Source organism: Pristiophorus japonicus, chromosome 16, assembly GCF_044704955.1.
Source record: "Pristiophorus japonicus isolate sPriJap1 chromosome 16, sPriJap1.hap1, whole genome shotgun sequence".
NCBI lineage: Eukaryota > Metazoa > Chordata > Chondrichthyes > Pristiophoridae > Pristiophorus > Pristiophorus japonicus.
In genome coordinates, this window is record NC_091992.1 from 17,434,910 (window position 1) to 17,451,805 (window position 16,896).

The 16,896-nt window shown below is 45.1% G+C and overlaps 1 protein-coding gene across 1 annotated transcript in view; it reads left to right on the forward strand.

Annotated features, from left to right (window-relative positions):
- The first annotated feature begins 1,183 nt into the window (after positions 1–1,183).
- Positions 1,184–16,896, forward strand: part of heatr6 (HEAT repeat containing 6) — an 89,786-nt gene continuing 74,073 nt past the window's right edge. Inside the window, exon 1 of the mRNA XM_070857060.1 lies at positions 1,184–1,364. Coding sequence (XP_070713161.1) covers positions 1,194–1,364 — 171 coding nt within the window. The 5' untranslated portion in view covers positions 1,184–1,193. The remainder of the gene's footprint in view (positions 1,365–16,896) is intronic.

Sequence of the window (16,896 nt, forward strand, 5' to 3'; positions counted from 1 at the left end):
GGGAAGCGGGTGTCTGGTCCGGAGGCAGGGGGGCGGGGAGCGGGTTTCGGGTCTGGTACGGAGGCGGGGGGGGGGGGGGGGGGGGGGGAGCGGGTGTCGGGTCTGGTCCGGAGGCAGGGGGGGGGGGGGGCGGGGAGCGGGTGTCGGGTCTGGTCCGGAGGCGGCGGGGAGCGGGTGTCGGGTCTGGTCGGGCGGGGGGGGAAGCAGGAGCTGGCCATGGGAGGAGCCTTATTCACGCAGCCCCAGTGAGGCCATTCGGCCAGGGCTAGGGGCTGCGTGCTTCGGGCCCCTCCCACACAGTTCGGCGCCTGGAGCTACTACACTTGCGTGCCCACTGTAGCGCGCATGTGCAGAGGTCCCGGCACTGTTTTCAGCGCCGGGACCTGGCTCCGCCCCCCCCACAGCTCGTGCTGCGCCGAGGGCCAGAGGACCTGCAGGGAGGTGGAGAATACGGAGGATTTTTTTAGGCGCACTTTGTGGCGCGAAAAACGGGCGTCCAGGTCGGGACTGCGCCGTTCTAGGCGTGAGTGGAAACTTTGGCCCATTATCTTGTATGTTTCGATAAGATCACCTCTCATTCTTCTGAACTCCAATGTGTATAGGCCCAACCTACTCAACTTATTTTCATAAGTCAACCCCCTCATCGACCACCGGACATCTGAAAGCGCTTTACAGCCAATGAAGTACTTTTGGAGTGTAGTCACTGTTGTAATGTGGGAAATGCATTACAGTGATGATGTTAAATTATTACTGAGAACAGTAATGATGTTAAATTATTACTGAGAACAGTATTGATGTTAAATTAATAACCCTCGTTACTGGGTCCCAACCAGAGAAAGCTCCCTATTCACACTACCAAAAGCCTTCATAATCTTAAAATGAAAAACTTCCATTAAATCCCCTATTTGCTGCAGTAAAAATAGTATTTCAAAATCTCTGTGCAGCATTTACTGTTTAAATCCTCCCCCTTCCATCAATATCTCAGTGGGCAAGGAGAGTTTAGGGTTTTCAAAGAGTCACAAATAATTGGAATCTTGATAAAGAGACAGAGGGAGAATGAAAGTTTGGAAAGCACTGGTTGCTGTGGGCTTGCCCTTTCACCCGGAGGAAGTTGCTGGCTGTGTGGAGGGTTACCATAGAGAGGAGCCCAGGTTGCAGGAAGTGAGTCAGTTGGTGAGAGGGGGTGTCGAGCCATGGATGCTGAGGAAGGGTTCCCTCGCCCTCACTGCGACTTCCAGCGCTTCTACACCAAACTCTTCACCATCAGGGCGGCCGACGGCGAGAGCTTCAAGACCGAGCTCAACCTGGTCTTCGACCAGCTGATCTCGGAAAATTATCTCAACCATTCCAGCATCAACCGCGAGGTAGGGAGGCGGGCGTTGTTTAGGGGGAGGGGTGAGAAAGTCCTGATCATAAGTGGCTGGCCACTTGCTAAATGTCGTGCGACCACAACTGCTCTCCATCTTTTCCCTGCTGCAACTCGAATGTAATTGCGCTGTGCCAGGTAACAATCATTGCCTGAGCAAAAGATATCTCTCTGTTGGCTGGTTGTATTTAAAGGGACATGGTCTTGTAATTCTACCCCCCCCCCCTCCCCCCCATCCTCCCTAACACAGGTTTCTCATTCTCTTGAAAGTGGGGTTTCTTATTGAGCTCATGTTCCACCAGCTGTGGCTCAGTGGCTTGCCCTCTCGCCTCTTGAGTCAGAAGGTTGTGGGCTCATAGCCCCCACTCCAGAGACTTCAGCACAAAAAAAAAATCTAAGCTGGCGCTCCAGCGCAGTGCTGCGCTGTCGGAGGTGCCGTACTTTCGGATGAGCCGTTGAACTGAGGCCCCCGTCTGCTCTCTCAGGTGGAAGTAAAAGATCCTCCGGTACTATTTCGAAGAGGGAGCAGGGGTAGCTATCCCCGGTGTCCTGGGGACAATTTTGATCCCTCAACTAGCGTCTGAAACAGATGATCTGGTCATTATCACATTGCTGTTTGTGGGAGCTTGCTGTGCACAAATTGGCTGCCGCCTTTCCTACATTACAACAGTGACTATGCTTCAAAAGTACTTCATTGGCTGTAACGTAGTTTGGGACATGTGGTGGTCATGGAAGGTGCTATATAAATGCAAGTCTTTCTTTTCTTTTTTGGTTGAAGTAGACATGCTAGTCAACAGTGCCGACATTTCAAATGTACTTTGTTGGTGTAAAGCCCTTTGGGATATCCTGAAGTCATAAAAGGCAGTATATAAATGCGATTGTTTCTTAGACAGTGAATGTTGTCATAATATTTGAATGTTGAGAACATCAGCGCTACCTATCCTCATCTGCCATCTGCAAGCACACAATTTTCAAACAAGGTCTGCTTTATGGTGATTAGGAGTGGGACCCCTGGTAAATATTTTCATCCTCTCTTCCCTAGACCAGGTGTAGAATCTGTGCTATGAACCCGAACGCAGTGTAAACTGGAGATTGAGCCTTGGATTTCCTAGGTTGTGTACTGCACGTTTACCGATTCAGTAATTCATTGCCAATTATTTGTTTTTCATTTGGAAAACAGATAATGCTATAGTTCGGTGGATGTGTCAAAAATGTCAACTATTGATGGCTCAGTGGGGTAAACGGAATGAAGAATGACCACTTAGGTATGTTATCGGAGGGTAGCCAGCACCCATGGAATTGTACCTCAGCACCTTAAGAAATCTAGGTAATTAATTGTGCATTCTCCATTTGAATTCTGGAGCTGACCAGATGGATCAAAATAGTCTTTTCTAGTGCTACGTGCATATAGCCGGCTGCATTTGCCTACATAACAACAGTGACTATACTTAAATTCAACAACAACAATTATATAGTGCCTTTAACATCCTACAGCGCTGTGATTCGTTGGGTGTGAAGTGCTTTGGGACATCCAGAGAACATGAAGGGCACTATTTAAATACAAGTTAGTTCATTCTATGTTCCTTCAGGGGAGATGGGGAGAAAATAGGGGAGAGCCATTGTGACACACGTGATGTGCCTTATTCTCCTCCCTCATTGATTTCCTTCAAATTTAGTCCTAAACTAATGAAGTCTTTTAAATTATTGTACAATTATTTGGATAGAAATGGGACTGAAGGTTATAGCGATATAGGTGAGTGAATAATTTATGGAGCACTAAGAGGCATGCATTTCAGGACAGCGACATTATGTGGAGCAAATTAATACTTTTGGCTTCTTGACATTTTTATTTGTGTTTAATCACTGCCCTCAGTGCACTTTAACAGGAGGCTATGACAATGCAATTTGGAGGGAATAGTCTTAACAGGCCGAATGGGCTTGTCCTGTTCTACGCTTTACATTCTTAACGGCAAAAAAGATGGTGCCCAATTAAATATGTTTCTAGTTTTAACCTTCAAAGAAGATTCTGATTATAATCATTCCACTGTTTTCATTCATCCTTTTAAAGGGGAGTTTCAGCGATTTTAGTACAATGAAAAAATTTCAGGAAATATCCAGCAGTTTCTAGCACTATATTTACACAATGATTGTACTGCGCCTTTGGTAGGATTTGTGAAATGAGACTGTTTTACTTGTGTGCATTATGTGCGTCAGACTGCAGAGGAACTTGGAACAAAATATGACTGGGAAAGAACAATTGTTCTTTGTCTGACTGGATTGTTGTATCTTGTCAGAGCGACTGTGCTCGCCACTCTTGCATCACTCAATTGTGTATTTCTGTCTGTCTCCTTTTTTTTTGCTCTTTCCTTACTGACCCGCGTGCACTCCTGAATTCCAGTGTGTTATTTTGAAGCATTTTTCTTGCTCCCACCTCTCCATGACTCTCTGCTCTCCAGCTCTGTTGCAGTCCATGTTTTTTGCATGGACAAAAATCAGGGCTGACACTCTAGTGCAGTACTGAGGGGGTGCCGCACTGTTGGAGGTGCCGTCTTTCGGATGAGGCGTTAAACCAAGGCCCAGAATGATCTCTCATAAAACATCAATGTAATGATTTTGAAGAAGAGCAGGGGAGTTATTTCCGGTGTCCTGAGCAATATTTATCCCTCAATCAACATCGTTTTTAAAAAAAAACAGATTATCTGAGTCATTATCACATTGCTGTTTGTGAGAGCTTGCTGTGCGCAAATTGGCTGCCGCGTTTCCTACATTACAACAGTGACTAGACGTCAAAAGTACTTCATGAGTTGTAAAACACTTTAGGGCATCCAGTGGTTGTGAAAGGCGCTATACAATACTAGTGCCACTATCACCTATCACCTGAGTTTGCTGAATAATTGAAACTTTCTTTTAAGTGCCTGTCTCCCCCAGCCGATAACCAAAACGTGAACAAGATAAACATTGAAAATCATCAACAGCAAATTGCAAGAAAAAAACAGAATCTCTAATCAGCGCACGCTGTTTTTAAAAAATGATCTAAAATTCGTTGAATGCCACAGACTTGCAGCAACCTCAAAATGATGGCAAGGAAGAAAATGGAATTGAATTCTCAGAGGTCTAAAGCAAACAGAGAAGAAGCTCTAGGGCACCTTTTTAAAATGGAAATTCATGTGGCCCGAGGATATGACAGCTGAGCTGTTCAAAATACTCCGTGAGGGAGAGCAGAAGTTCATCACTGGATTTCCAGCTGCTTGGTAAGTGTAAAATGTAGTAGGTTTTCTGATTAATCTCCCTGTGCAAAAAAAAATATTGGAAAATACTGTGCATGTCTACCCAAATCAGTTTCCTAACACCATTCTGGTTTTAAAAAATATATATATTTGGGATGTGGGCTTCACTGGCCCACCCTGGTTGTCCTGAAAAAGTTTGAGACAACTAGCTGGCTTTCTAGTTCACTTCAGACGACAGTTAAGTCAACATTGGTCAAGTCACATATAGGCCAGACCAGGATTTTACGTTGAGCCGGTCCGGGAGGTTAACGGCTGTGAAGAGGGCGACTCGATTGGACGTCACCAAACTCCAGGTCGCTGATTGGAGCTTGAGTAGGTTCAGCAGGAGCGGCGAGGTCGGGGCAAATGAGCGGCGAGAGATTGCAGAGTGACGTAATCGGGGCCCAGGAGAGACGAGGGCCCAGGGGCAGCACGGGCCAGCCCACACTGCGATATGTGTGCGCTAGCTCCGTGCAGCAGAGCTGGTCGCCAGTAGTCTTGGTTAATCCTTGCTACTGGACCATGACAAAGCTCTGCCAAGCCCGTGTGGTGGCTGGTGTGCAACGGTCACTACACGTTAAAAAATTCCACGCACAGGCACCTTCCAGCCTTCAATATGTAGTCCGAGACCTGGAATATTAGGTGCTTCATTGAAACACCTGTGAACTTTTCACTTTTTGGCGTGGAAGCAAGTTATCCTTGATAAGAGGGACCGCCAAAGAAGGCGGCCAGACCAGGTAAGGACAACTGATTCCCTTCCCTGAAGGGCATTAGTGAACCACCAATGGGTTTCTATGTCAATTCTACAGTTTTATAGTTACTTTTATTGACACCATATTTTCACTTTGAGATTTTTCAAACTGAATTCAAATTCCTGAACTCCCATTCTCTGGAATATTACTCCAAACCTCATGATTACTAGTCCAGTAATATAACCACTACATCAACTTCCCCAAATGTTGTGAATACCTAATGCAGATGGAGGGAGTCCTTTTGTAAATATTCCACAACTTCATCTGACCATATATTTTTTGTCGATTGGCATCTGCAGCAGTTTTCCTCCATGTGTGGTCTTGAGATAGACATTGACTGTTTTTCTTCTCCCTGCAGATGGGTTGTCATCAGCCAGCTGTGCTGCATTTCAGAGCCCACAATCATCTCGAAGGAATGTGACGGGACACTTATTATTGGGCAGGGGTTAGCCATAAGCCTGCTGCTAGGCAACAGGAAGACTCATTGAACATGTACGAGGGTCTCTGGCAATCAGTTACTTGCAGATGTTGGCCCATGACCCCCACTCACCATCATCTAGGGTCTTTCAGAGGAGTGTATTTATTCGCATAAACTGTCCATGCCAGTAACACCTAGATACACACATGACATGGGCAGATTGCATAATATTGGAATGGGCACAATTAACAGGGTTGACGCGCCAGTCAATTGACGCACCGCACTGGTGAAAAACCGACAACCCTGCTCCATGATGTCATTCTCACATCTTCCTCCAGCCTGACTGTGGGATTATCACCCATTTTATCTTGCGATAGAGGAGGCTCCGGCCCAGAATATCACCCAGTGCAACATCCCTTAAATGGACAGATTGTACCAGAGCTTGGCAGCCATTTGTTAAACCTGTAAATATAAATGTGTAATCAATGCAAACCTATTCTCGATACTGTGTGAGGATATCACCGCTCTTAACTTTTAGCATCATTTTCTTTGTGCAGATTGGCGTAGTACCTATCACATTGTGTGGAGACATTTTAAGTTATTGTACTTCCCATCAAGTCACTTCAGGTTACTGCCTCAGATTATAGTGAAGATAAGTACAGCCAATTATATATTTGTTTCAAAAGCTGTCAGTATTGAGCTTGCTTGTAATATTTTCCTATTTTTCTTTTGAAGTGAAAGGTTGACATTCACTTAATGTATAGCGTGGAAAGAAAGGTGGCTGTTCACCGTCTCGGGTGGAAGTCTAAAGAGAACCTGAACTAAAGGGACATGGTCCAGACTGCAGATTGAAATGTCTGGAAGAGAATTATATGGGCTCAAAAGAGGGATAATGAACGACTTTACATTGCAAGTGGTTAATTTAACGAACAGTGTGTTGGGGAAGGGAGTGAAAACAGACTGTTGCAAGACAGAACTGGATGGATATTGGGAAGAGATCGAGGGAGATAGAATAATGTATTTTTCGCCCTGAGGTTTGGGGCACTGTCATAGAAACATAGAAAAGAGGTGCAGGAGAAGGCCACTTGGCCCTTCGAGCCTACACCACCATTCAATAAGATCATGGTTGATCATTTCCTGCTTTCTCTCCATACCCCTTGATCCCTTTAGCCTAACTCCCTCTTGAATACATCCAATGAACTGGCATCAACAACTCTCTGCGGTAGGGAATTCCACAGGTTAACAACTCTCTGAGTGAAGAGATTTCTCCTCCTCTCAGTCCTAAATGGCTTACCCCTTATCCTTAGACTGTGTCTCCTGGTTCTAGACTTCCCCCAACATCAGGAACATTCTTCCTGCATCTAACCTGTCCAGTCCCGTCAGCATTTTATATGTTTCAATGAGATCCCCTCTCATCCTTCTAAACTCTAGTGAATAAAGGCCCAGTTGATCCGGTCTCTCCTCATACGTCAGTCCAGCCATCTCGGGAATCAGTCTGGTGAACCTTCGCTGCACTCCCTCAATAGCAAGAACATCCTTCCTCAGATTAGGAGACCAAAACTGAACACAATATTCCAGGTGAGACCTTACCAAGGCCCTGTACAACTGAGGTAAGACCTCCCTGCTCCTATACTCAAAACCCCTAGCTATGAAGGCCAACATACCATTTGCCGCCTTCACCGCCTGCTGTACCTGCATACCAACTTTCAATGACTGATGTACCATGACACCCAGGTCTCGTTGCACCTCCCCTTTTCCTAATCTGCCGCCATTCAGATAATATTCTGCCTTCGTGTTTTTGCCCCCAAGGTGGATAACCTCACATTTATCCACATTATACTGCATCTGCCATGCATTTGCCCACTCACCTAACCTGTCCAAGTCACCCTGCAACCTCTTGGCGTCTTCCTCACAACTCACACTGCCACCCAGTTTAGTGTCATCTGCAAACTTGGAGATACTACACTCAATTCCTTCATCTAAATCATTAATGTATATTGTAAATAGCTGGGGTCCCAGCACTGAGCCCTGTGGCACCCCACTAGTCACTGCCTGCCATTCTGAAAAGGATCCGTTTATCCCGACTCTCTGCTTCCTGTCTGCCAACCAGTTCTCGATCCACGTCAGTACATTACCCCCAATACCATGTGCTTTAATTTTGCACACCAATCTCTTGTGTGGGACCATGTCAAAAGTCTTTTGAAAGTCCAAATACACCACATCCACTGGTTCTCCCTTGTCCACTCTACTAGTTACATCCTCAAAAAATTCCAGAAGATTTGTCAAGCATGATTTCCCTTTTATAAATCCATGTTGACTTGGACCGATCCTGTCACTGCTTTCCAAATGCGCTGTTATTTCATCTTTAATAATTGATTCCAACATTTTCCCCACTACTGATGTCAGGCTAACCGGTCTACAATTACCCATTTTCTCTCCCTCCTTTTGTAAAAAGTGGTGTGAGATTAGCTACCCTCCAGTCCATAGGAACTGATCCAGAGTCGATAGACTGTTGGAAAATGATCACCAATGCATCCACTATTTCTAGGGCCACTTCCTTAAGTACTCTGGGATGCAGAATATCAGGCCCCGGGGATTTATCGGCTTTCAATTCCATCAAATTTCCTAACACAATTTCCTGCCTAGTAAGGATATCCTTCAGTTCCTCCTTCTCACTCGACCCTCGGTCCCCTAGTACTTCCGGAAGGTTATTTGTGTCTTCCTTCGTGAAGACAGAACCAAAGTATTTGTTCAACTGGTCTGCCATTTCTTGGTTCCCCATTATAAATTCACCTGAATCTGATTGCAAGGGACCTATGTTTGTCTTCACTAATCTTTTTCTCTTCACATATCTAGAGAAGCTTTTAGAAACATAGACATAGAAACATAGAAAATAGGTGCAGGAGTAGGCCATTCGGCCCTTCTAGCCTGCACCGCCATTCAATGAGTTCATGGCTGAACATGCAACTTCAGTACCCCATTCCTGCTTTCTCGCCATACCCCTTGATCCCCCTAGTAGTAAGGACTTCATCGAACTCCTTTTTGAATATATTTAGTGAATTGGCCTCAACAACTTTCTGTGGTAGAGAATTCCACAGGTTCCCCACTCTCTGGGTTAAGAAGTTTCTCCTCATCTCGGTCCTAAATGGCTTACCCCTTATCCTTAGACTGTGACCCCTGGTTCTGGACTTCTCCAACATTGGGAACATTCTTCCTGCATCTAACCTGTCTGAACCCATCAGAATTTTAAACGTTTCTATGAGGTCCCCTCTCATTCTTCTGAACTCCAGTGAATACAAGCCCAGTTGATCCAGTCTTTCTTGATAGGTCAGTCCCGCCATCCCGGGAATCAGTCTGGTGAACCTTCGCTGCACTCCCTCAATAGCAAGAATGTCCTTCCTCAAGTTAGGAGACCAAAACTGTACACAATACTCCAGGTGTGGCCTCACCAAGGCCATGTACAACTGTAGCAACACCTCCCTGCCCCTGTACTCAAATCCCCTCGCTATGAAGGCCAACATGCCATTTGCTTTCTTAACCGCCTGCTGTACCTGCATGCCAACCTTCAATGACTGATGTACCATGACACCCAGGTCTCGTTGCACCTCCCCTTTTCCTAATCTGTCACCATTCAGATAACCTCACATTCATCCACATTATACTTCATCTGCCATGCATTTGCCCACTCACCTATCCAAGTCACTCTGCAGCCTCATAGCATCCTCCTCGCAGCTCACACTGCCACCCAACTTAGTGTCATCCACAAATTTGGAGATACTACATTTAATCCCCTCATCTAAATCATTAATGTACAATGTAAACAGCTGGGGCCCCAGCACAGAACCTTGCGGTACCCAACTAGTCACTGCCTGCCATTCTGAAAAGTACCCATTTACTCCTACTCTTTGCTTCCTGTCTGCCAATCAGTTCTCAATCCATGTCAGCACACTACCCCCAATCCCATGTGCTTTAACTTTGCACATTAATCTCTTGTGTGGGACCTGTCGAAAGCCTTCTGAAAGTCCAAATATACCACATCAACTGGTTCTCCCTTGTCCACTCTACTGGAAACATCCTCAAAAAATTCCAGAAGATTTGTCAAGCATGATTTCCCTTTCACAAATCCATGCTGACTTGGACCAATCATGTCACCTTTTCCAAATGCGCTGCTATGTCATCCTTAATAATTGATTCCATCATTTTACCCACTACTGATGTCAGGCTGACCGGTCTATAATTCCGTTTTCTCTCTCCCTCCTTTTTTAAAAAATGGGGTTACATTGGCTACCCTCCACTCGATAGGAACTGATCCAGAGTCAATGGAATGTTGGAAAATGACTGTCAATGCATCCGCTATTTCCAAGGCCACCTCCTTAAGTACTCTGGGATGCAGACCATCAGGCCCTGGGGATTTATCGGCCTTCAATCCCATCAATTTCCCCAACACAATTTCCCGACTAATAAGGATTTCCCTCAGTTCCTCCTTCTTACTAGACCCTCTGACCCCTTTTTATATCCGGAAGGTTGTTTGTGTCCTCCTTAGTGAATACCGAACCAAAGTACTTGTTCAATTGGTCTGCCATTTCTTTGTTCCCCGTTATGACTTCCCCTGATTCTGACTGCAGGGGACCTACGTTTATCTTTACTAACCTTTTTCTCTTTACATATCTATAGAAACTTTTGCAGTCCGTCTTAATGTTCCCTGCAAGCTTCTTCTCGTACTCCATTTTCCCTGCCCTAATCAAACCCTTTGTCCTCCTCTGCTGAGTTCTAAATTTCTCCCAGTCCCTAGATTCACTGCTATTTCTGGCCAATTTGTATGCCACTTTGGCTTTAATACTATCCCTGATTTCCCTTCATAGCCACGGTTGAGCCACCTTCCCTTTTTTATTTTTACGACAGACAGGAATGTACAATTGTTGTCGTTCATCCATGCGGTCTCTAAATGTCTGCCATTGCCCATCCATAGTCAACCCTTTAAGTATCATTCGCCAATCTATCCTAGCCAATTCACGCCTCATTTGCACAGTTAATTCATCCACTTTATTACGGATACTCCTTGCATTAAGACACAAAGCCTTCAGGCTTGCTTTTTTAACACCCTTTGTCCTTTTAGAATTTTGCTGTACAGCTGGCCCTTTTTGTTCTTTACCTTGGGTTTCTTTGCCCTCCACTTTTCCTCATCTCCTTTCTGTCTTTTGCTTTTGTCTCCTTTTTGTTTCCCTCTGTCTCCCTGCATTGGTTCCCATCTCCCTGCCATATTAGTTTAACTCCTCCCCAACAGCACTAGCAAACACTCCCCCTAGGACATTGGTTACGGTCCTGCCCAGGTGCAGACCGTCCGGTTTGTACTGGTCCCACCTCCCCCAGAACCGGTTCCAATGCAGTCAGTTTTTATGTTCCTGGCAAGCTTCTTCTCATATTTTAATTTCCCCCTCCTAATTAAACCCTTTGTCCTCCTCTGCTGAATTCTAAATTTCCTCCCAATCCTCAGGTTTGCTGCTTTCTCTGGCCAATTTATATGCCTCTTCCTTGGATTTAACACCATCTTAATTTCCCTTGTTAGCCACAGTTGAGCCATCTTCCCCATTTTATTTTTACTCCAGACAGGGATGTACAATTGTTGAAGTCCATCCATGTGATCTATAAATGTTTGCCATTGCCTATCCACCGTCAATCCTTTAAGTATCATTTGCCAGTCTATTCTAGCCAATTCACATCTCATACCATCGAAGTTACCTTTCCTTAAGTTCAGGACTCTAGTCTCTGAATTAACTGTGTCACTCTCCATCTTAATAAAGAATTCTACCATATTATGGTCACTCTTCCCCAAGGGGCCTCGCACAACAAGATTGCTAATTAGTTCTTTCTCAATACACATCACCCAGTCTAGGATGGCCAGCCCTCTAGTTGGTTCCTCGAAAACCATCCCTAATACACGCCAGGAAATCCTCCTCCATCATATTGCGACCAGTTTGGTTAGCCCAATCAATATGTAGATTAAAGTTGCCCATGATAACTGCTGTACCTTTATTGCACGCATCCCTAATTTCTTGTTTGATGCTGTCCCCAACCTCACTACTACTGTTTGGTGGTCTGTACACAACTCCCATTAGCGTTTTCTGCCCTTTGGTATTCCGCAGCTCCACCCATACCGATTCCACATCATCCAAGCTAATGTCCTTCCTTACTATTGCATTAATTTCCTCTTTAACCAGCAACGCTACCCCACCTCCTTTTCCTTTCTGTCTATCCTTCCTGAATGTTGAATACCCCTGGATGTTGAGTTCCCAGCCTTGGTCACCCTGGAGCCATGTCTTCATGATGCCAATGATATCATATTCATTAATTGCTGCCTGTATAGTTAATTCGTCCACCTTATTACGAATACTCCTCGCATTGAGGCACAGAGCCTTCGGGCTTATCTTTTTAACACACTTTGCCCTTTTAGAATTTTGCTGCAATATGGCCCTTTTTGATTTTCTGCCCCTTTACATTCCTAAATGAAGTAGTGTTTTAATAGTGTCCTAACTCGCACCAAGTCACGATCAGCCATCATCCCTGTACTCGCTGACCTACATTGGCTCCTGGTTAAGCAACGCCTCAATTTCAAAATTCTCATCCTTGTTTACAAATCCCTCCATGGTCTCGCCCCTCCCTATCTCTGTAATCTCTTTCAGCCTCACAAACCCCCTGAGATTTCTGCACTCCTCTAATTCTGCCCCCTTGAATATCCCTGATTATAATCATTCAACCATTGGTGGCTGAGCCTTCAGCTGCCTGGGCCCTAAGCTCTGGAACTCCCTCCATAAACCTCTCTGCCTCTCTTATCTCTCTTTCCTCCTTTAAGACACCCCTTAAAACCTACCTCTCACCTGCCCTAATTTGTTCTTATGTTGCTCGGTGTCAAATTTATTTGTTTTGTCTTATAACACTCCCGTGAAGCGCCCTGGGACGTTTTACTATGTTAAAAGTGCTATATAAATAAAAGTTGTTGTAGTTGAAGCCAAGCTTATGTTGTAAAAGCCTCTTGATTTTTAATTAATAAAATATATGTTCTTGGGATGTGGGTGATCCTTGCCCATTCCTCGTTGCCATGAGAGCAGCAAGAGTCAACCATGTCGTGTGGGAGTGGAGTCAATTTTAGGCTCGATCAGGTAGGGGTGGCAGATTCCATTTCCTGAAGGACATTAGTGAACCAGTCGGGTTTTTAACAACTATTATGGTCATTTTTTTGCGGGGGGGAGGGGCGGCAGAATATCCACAAATGTTCAGCTTTATTGAATTTAATTTCACAACTTGCCATGGTAGGATTTGAACTCATGACTTCTGGTTTGCTGCTCCCAATACCATAAGCTAGTGGGCATTCCTCCTGGAATTGCAGGATTTATCCTCTTTCGGGATAAATGGTTCATTCTCTGGTTGGCAACCAGTAACTAGTGGGGTGCCGCAGGGTTCAGTGCTGGGACCCCAACTATTTACAATCTATATTAACGACTTGGAAGAAGGGACTGAGTGTAACGTAGCCAAGTTTGCTGACGATACAAAGATGGGAGGAAAAGCAATGTGTGAGGAGGACATTAAAAATCTGCACAAGGACATAGACAGGCTAAGTGAGTGGGCAAAAATTTGGCAGATTGGGTATAATGTTGGAAAGTGTGAGGTCTTGCACTTTGGCAGAAAAAAAATCAAAGAGCAAGTTATTATTTAAATGGAGAAAGATTGCAAAGTGCCGCAGTACAGCGGGACCTGGGGGTACTTGTGCATGAAACACAAAAGGATAGTATGCAGGTACAGCAAGTGATCAGGAAGGCCAATGGAATCTTTATTGCAAAGGGAATGGAGTATAAAAGCAGGACAGTCTTGCTACAGCTGTATAAGATATTGGCGATACAGCTATATAAGATATTGGCGAGGCCACACCTGGAATACTGCGTGCAGTTTTGGTTTCCATATTTACGAAAGGATATAATTGCTTTGGAGGCAGTTCAGAGAAGGTTCACTAGGTTGATTCTGGGATGAGGGGTTGACTTATGAGGAAAGGTTGAGTCGGTTGGGCCTCTACTCATTGGAATTCAGAAGAATGAGAGGTGATCTTATCGAAACTTATAAGATTATGAGATGGCTTGACAAGGTGGACGCAGAGAGAATGTTTCCACTGATGGGGGAGACTAGAACTAGAGGGCATGGTCTTAGAATAAGGCGCCGTCCATTTAAAACAGAGATGAGGAGAAATTTCTTCTCTGAGGTTTGTGAATCTGTGGAATTCGCTGCTTCAGAGAGCTGTGGAAGCTGGGACATTAAATAAATTTAAGACAGAAATATACAGTTTCTTAAATGATAAAGGGTTTTCGGGAGCGGGCAGGGAAGTGGAGCTGAGTCCATGATCAGATCAGCCATGATCTTATTAAATGGCGGAGCAGGCTCGAGGGGCCGTATGGCCTACTTCTGCTCCTATTTCTTATGTTCTTATGTTCTGTTACGATTAACGTATTCATGCCAAGCGTGCTTTAGCTTCCCCAGTTCTAACTGGGGACTTATTTTCCACTGTCCATGCATCCATTCAAAATGTGTTCATTCATAACTGCACTAACTGTTCCCATTGGCGCAAGGGTTGAGAACCAGAGGACACAGAGTTAAGGTGTTTGGCAAAAGAACCAAAGGCGACATGAGATAAAAACTTTTTTAAGCAACGAGTGGTTATGATCTGGAATGCACTGCTTGAAAGGGTGGTGGAGGCAGACTCGATCATTGCTTTTAAAAGGGAGTTGGATAAATACCTGAAGGGAAAAAAATGCAAGGCTGCAGGGAAAGGGCAGGGGGAGTGCGACTAGCTGAAGTGTTCTTGCAGAGAGCCGGCACGGGCTCGATGGGCCAAATGGCCTCATATTGTGCTGTAACCATTCGATGATTCGATATGCACCAACTTGGATCAAATTCTAACTACCCCAGTACTTGCTACCCCCATATCCGCATGATATACACGCTCCTCTTGGCTGACAGTTTTGTACTAGCTTTTCTCTGTCAGCCTTCAAGACCAAGTGTGAATTCCATCCTGGTCCAGTTGTGAGTTATAGCTCCAATAGCGCATGGTAATGTAACTCTTTGGAATTGCCTATATGACTAATTACCTACACCTTGGAATAATTGGTTCAATTGATGTTTTTAACGAGCCAGATTTACTGCCATGTCTAATCCCGTCTGCCTTTTACGAATGGGTGTGGACGTTGCCCAAGTAACCACTGCTTTTGGTATGGCAATAAATCAGCCTTAAAGTTATGTTACCGTTGGGTAGAATATCATTACGCCACAGTTATTGCGGTAAGAACTCTGTACTAATTCTTACTGTCCTCATAGATCGCTTAGCGTGACAGGCAGGCCTTATTTAAATTTCACTGAGTCAGTGCGGTGTCAGACTTTGTGCAGTTTATCATGTTGTTGTCCCATACTTGCTGGCTTATATGATTAATTCAGCTTACAGGTGCAAAAACGGACTCTTTTATTCTTAGAATAACATCTGGTATTTACGTAACAGTGCACTAAACTTGTAGGTCTGCAAACTTATCGCAAGGTTTTAGCAAAAAATAAATGTTAAATATTTTTTCTAATAACTTCTGCACGTCGGTCTGATCTAATTCCAGCCAACCGAGAACTGATCTCCAAACTGGGGGTTGTTTACTTTTCCGACTCCCAATTTTCGCCCTCCCCCTTTGCTTTCCTGAAGATGCTGACTCATGGCCTTATGCACTCCATAGGTGACTCCTGTTCTTCATATGTGACCCTATAAATTGAGTGCCAGCTGGCTGTTTGATCCTGAGCTAGCACATGCACATTGAGTGGCTATCGGGACTGGGAATTTTGCATTCTGTTCCTTTCACCCCTTCAGTCCAGGGTGATTGGGGCAATTGTACTTCTCTTAGTATCCCTCCAGCTCCCACCAGCTAGTGAGGCAGACCAGGGCTCAATCCTGTTTTGCACGGCTCAGCTCTACACTGGACGGCAAATTTATCAACTGAACCATTGAGAGAGCGAGAGCGAGCTGGGCTGCTTTATGCAGGACTGTTAGAAAATAGGCCATTATTTTATAATTTGGGTTTTCGGGAGCAATCATGGTTCAGTCTGATTTCTGCTGATCTCTGTGACTCAATTATGTAAAGATTCTTTGAAAAATTCATTTGAATATCCTACTCAAGAAATGTTCAAACTCGACTGCACATCTCGAAGAGACCCCTGTAGCAGTTTTTGGTTTCATCATCATAGCCAGTCCCTCGGAATCGAGGAAGACTTGCTTCCACTCCTGAAGTGAGTTCTTTGGTGGCTGAACAGTCCAATACGAGAGCCACAGACTCTGTCACAGGTGGGACAGCTAGTTGTTGAGGGAAGGGGTGCGGGGGACTGGTTTGCCACACGCTCTTTCCGCCGCCTGCGCTTGATTTCTGCATGCTCTCGGCCATGAGACTCGAGGTGCTCAGCGCCCTCCTGGATGCACTTCCTCCATTTAGGGCGGTCTTGGGCCAGGGACTCCCAGGTGTCAGTGGGGATGTCAAGGTAAGGAAGGATACGTTGCTTTATAACAAAAGGCATGTTGTCAGTTCACTAAGGCCTTTGATACTGTCAACAGAGCAGCGCTGTGGTCCATCTTGACGAAACTTGGGTGTCCAAGAAAGTTTGTCCACATCATCGAGGTGTTTCATGATAACATGACAGGTGAAGTGCTCTCAGACGGCACAACCACGGCCCCATTTGCCATCACAAATTGAGTAAAACAAGGTTGTGTACTCGCTCCAGTTCTGTTCAACTTATTCTTCACCTGCGTCTTGAACTATACCATAAAAGACTTGGAGTTTGGGGTCTACCTGAAATATCGATTAGATGGTTCGCTGTTCGACCTCCGCCGCCTTGCTGCAAAGACCAAAGTATGGAAACGACTCATCTTAGAGGCACTCTTTGCTGACGACTGCGCCCTCATGGCACACAAGGAGAGTGACCTACAATTCATACTCAGCAAATTTGCTGAGTCAGCAGAACTGTTTGGCCTAACCATCAGCCTTAGTAAAACTGAGGTTCTCTATCAGCCTGCCCCTGGCACCACAG